Source organism: Mastomys coucha, unplaced genomic scaffold, assembly GCF_008632895.1.
Source record: "Mastomys coucha isolate ucsf_1 unplaced genomic scaffold, UCSF_Mcou_1 pScaffold23, whole genome shotgun sequence".
Taxonomy (NCBI): domain Eukaryota; kingdom Metazoa; phylum Chordata; class Mammalia; order Rodentia; family Muridae; genus Mastomys; species Mastomys coucha.
Window position 1 is genome coordinate 59,353,558 of NW_022196906.1, and position 4,234 is coordinate 59,357,791.

Genomic DNA, 4,234 nt, shown 5'->3' on the forward strand with positions numbered 1-4,234 from the left:
TCCCCCCAGTTCTGCTGTTGTCTCCCCCAGTTCTGCTGTTGTCTCCCCCAGTTCTGCTGTTGTCTCCCTCCAGTTCTGCTGTTGTCTCCCTCCAGTTCTGCTGTTGTCTCCCTCCAGTTCTGCTGTTATCTTCCTCCAGTTCTGCTGTTATCTTCCTCCAGTTCTGCTGTTATCTTCCTCCAGTTCTGCTGTTGTCTCCCTCCAGTTCTGCTGTTGTCTCCCTCCAGTTCTGCTGTTGTCTCCCCCAGTTCATTTTCTTGGTTTCTTTTTTTATTGGTTCTTTGTGAATTTCACATTATGCACCCCAATCCTACTCATATCCCCCTCCTCTTGTTCCTACCCTCCATCCTTGCTACCTCCCCATCAACAGGGAAAAAATTCTTGTTGTGGAAACTGTAGTGTGTCATAGTGTGTCCCACGGTACACCTGTTTGTCTACACTTCTTTGCTTACAAATGTTTATTGCAATGTCTGGTATGAGGCCTCTGGCTTCTGCTACACTATCAATACTGGAACCTTACTGGGACTCCACTCTAGTATCCTGCTGTTGCCCCGTGTCATGGAGATCCTATAGTTTTGGATCTGTAGGACTGGACCCTTCATGCACTTCAGCAATTCATAGATGGGATAAGATACTGGGGTGGCCAATTCAATGTCCTAGATCTGGGCCTGAGAGACATCTGAGCTGGTCATCCTGCCTGTTTTCCTGCTCTCATGCCCTCAGGGTTGGCTCACCAGCAACCCCCACAGTCAGGACTAGTGCTACCCTGCTGCTCAGGCAAGTGCAGGGCCCACTCTCCTGAGTATTGCAGCCACTAGGGACAGGGACAGTTCTACCACCATTGTGACCCTGAGGCCAGCTCTCCTGTCTGCCATAGGTGTTGAGGATTGAGGAAGGGTAAGGGGACATCACTCCTTCATCCATACCACCCACTGCACAGCAGACATGTGGTAAGGCCAGCTCTCCTGAACTTGTCCTTGGAGCTGGCTCTCCTGCAAGACTGACGTTCAGGGCCAGTTCAACTGTACTGCCCAGTTAAGGTGCAGGGCCTTCTCTCTCTAGTGCTACAGCAGATGAGGGGCAGGGCCAGTTCTCCGGCTCTCATGACCCCATCAGAGCCAGCTTTCCTTCCTGCTACAGGTGGCAAGGGCAAAAGATAGAGAAGGGGAATTTCTCCCTGGTCCAAGCCACCATCCATGCCATGGCACAGGAGACAGGTGGCAGGGCCAGCTCTCCCACACTCATATCCTCAGGGCAGCTTACCCATAACTTCCACAATGTATGGGCCAAGTACCACAACTGACTAGGGGCAGGGGCAGTTCTCCTGTTTTCATACCACCCCAGGCCAAGCTCTTTCTTGATGCCCAGGTGAGGGGTGGGGCCAGTTCTGCACAGCCTTCAGATATCAACATGTCTCCAGGCAGAAGACCAGACAGGGATGTCTGCCTGCTGTTTCAGAGCCACAGTCCCAAACCTGGCCCTTGGAAGCAGCACAGGCCAGGACCCCCCCCATGACTCCACATAGGATCAATGGCTACTCATAACAATCTGTTTTTACTACTGTTTAGTCTCCAGTTCTGCCTCTCTTCATTGTGCCCATATCATCTTTCTCATTCTCTTCCATTTCTCCACCACTTACTTGCCTCTCTTAGTGATTCCCAGGGTCTCCAGGGTCCTCTCAGGAGTGCTGTGCCCCACTCATGCATTGTGTCACTGGGCAGAGGTCATCCCGGCATGGTCTGCCTGCCAGTGCCTGTGCAGTGCCAGGCTGGTGTCATCTCAGGCCAGCTCCCTGTCAGGGCCCATGGCACCAGTCTAGTGGTCATCTCTGGCTGGCTCCTCACCCAGGCCTGGGTCCTAAGCGAGGGGTATTTATTATAGACTCACTCCTTGTCCTGGAAGTCTGTACAACACCTAACTGGTGGTCCTGTCAGGCTAATTTTCCCCCCAGGGAGTGTTAGGTTACTAATCATTCAAATGTTCACAAGTCAGAACGCTGAACATAGACATATCCTTTCTCTCTCTGCCACCTACTGATGCACGTAGCATGCTGATGGGATATAGCAGCCATACCTGCAACACTTCTGGGGCAGGCTGTCTTAGTTTCTTATTTCTAACTTCCTTATTATCATTCTCATGGGATTTTTAAGAACAGTGAAGGTATTGTATATGTTTTATTCAGGCAGAAAGGTATATAATTGTTATTTTTCTTTTTTTAAGTATTTGTTTATTTATTTATTTATTTATTTATTTATTTATTTTATGTGAGTACACTGTTGCTCTCTTCAGACACACCAGAAGAGGGCAACGGATCCCATTACAGATGGTTGTGAGCCACCATGTGGTTGCTGGGAATTGAACTCAGGACCTCTGGAAGAACAGCCAGTTCTCTTAACTGCTGAGCCATCTCTCCAGCCCATAATTGTTATTTTCCATTATTGGTAACTATACTTTATCTGGTGATTCACGCTTTACTTATCTCTTGTTTGACACATGCATTAATTGTAGTTAGTTGCTGTTGCAAACCTACAAAAAACATTTTTAGCACTAATAGGTTTTTTTTTCATATTCTGTTATTTTCTTAAAATAAAAATACAGTAGAAACACTTGAACATATCTTCCTTTCTAAAAATGACCATACCAGGCTGGGTTTGTGACTTAGTGGAAGGCTGTATGCCTCCTCAGTGTAGGACTCTGCTTGAGTCCTCAGCACCACACACACACACACACACACACACACACACACACACACACACACAAACGCACACTCGCACACCAGTGTTAAGTGCTGATAGGGCAGTGCTCCTCTGGCTTACTGTACTTATTATCAATGGCTCCTCCTCAGAAAGGAACTCAAGGACAAGTTTATTAGAGTTTGGGAGAAAAAAAATAAGAGCAATGTGTAAACGTTGGCAGCTGTGGGTGGGCAGGGGAAGGGAGAGAAGAGACAAAGCCATGCCTTGGGAGTGGGATCTGGGAAAGGTGGTCTGTGCAACAGTGGAAGTCAGCAAGAAGCTGCATGTCAGAGGAGGGGGAGACCAGAAGGAGGGGAGGAAGCCCGGAGGGTCAGAAAAAGCATGCCAACAGAAAACAATAAAAAGAAAAGTTAAAAGTTACGTTTTCCTGAGTTAGAACTCAGAGAAGCAGGCAGGCTCAGCAATGCTTCCATATGGGGAGCGCCACACACAGCAGCCTGAAAGTCCTTCTGACAAGCTGGAAATAGAAAGCTAGCTGCTTCTAGACAAACATATTTTTAAATATCCTCCAACAGGATGGAAATAAGTAGTGTTCTAACAATAATTACTTTTGAGTTTTTCAAAAATTAAGTAACACTAATACTCATTAATTGGAAAATAAATGATATAGAGATAATATAAATTAATTGCTAGTGATGCTATCACTCACATTTAACATTTTGATAATTGTGGATGTGCCTGTTTGGGAGGAAGAACATGTACAAAAAAATGTATTTGACAAACATAATCGCCCTCCATTTAAAAAAAATTAGGAAAAGAGAATAGGGATAGAGAATTAGGAATAGAGCATTATGACACAGACCTTTAATCCCAGTTCTTGGGAGGCAGAGGCAGGCAAAGCTTGTGAGTTCCAGCCTGGGCTACAGAGTGAGATTTCCAGCCTGGGCTACAGAGTGAGGTGCTGTTTCAAAATAAGTAAACAAGTACAGTTAAAACAAAGACATAGATACACATAAAATTAGAAATAGGGCCACCAAGATGGCTGAGCAAGTTAGGGTACTTTTTAAAGATAGTTCTGTAGTAGATCTTGATGGAAATGGTGTATTTAACTATTCATTCCCCTGTGAATGAACCCTTGCCTAACCAATGTGGCTTTTAAATGCATTTCAAAACTCCAGGTGGATACGGACAAGAGTGGTGAAGTTCGACTTATAGAACTGGATGCATCTTTCAAAAGCGAACATACTGTTTTTGTGACACCACCTGAGATCCCCCATCTACCCAATGGTGAAGAGCCGCCATTACAGTACAGGTATTCAAGAAACAGCATATGCAGTTGACAGGGAAGCAGTCCCTCATCGGTGGCGTAGCTTTCTAAGGATTGTGGTATTTTCAAAAATACAAACTTTATAGGTGGTAAACAAGCCTATCCCATATCCATTAAATTTTGAGGCAAAGACAAAAAAAAACAAAAACAAAAAACAACAACAACAACAAAAAACCTTTTTTTGTGTTTGGTTTTTTTTTTTTTTTTTTTT

The 4,234-nt window shown here is 45.2% G+C and overlaps 1 protein-coding gene and 1 pseudogene across 4 annotated transcripts in view; one reads left to right on the forward strand and one right to left on the reverse strand.

Annotated features, from left to right (window-relative positions):
• Window positions 1-4,234, forward strand: part of Dennd4a (DENN domain containing 4A) — a 107,661-nt gene that overhangs the window by 71,603 nt on the left and 31,824 nt on the right. For all 4 annotated transcript variants that reach the window (XM_031345876.1, XM_031345880.1, XM_031345879.1 and 1 more), the window contains exon 16: window positions 3,875-4,008. In XM_031345876.1, coding sequence (XP_031201736.1) covers window positions 3,875-4,008 — 134 coding nt within the window. The remainder of the gene's footprint in view (window positions 1-3,874; window positions 4,009-4,234) is intronic.
• LOC116074122 lies at window positions 1,954-2,094 on the reverse strand (annotated as a pseudogene).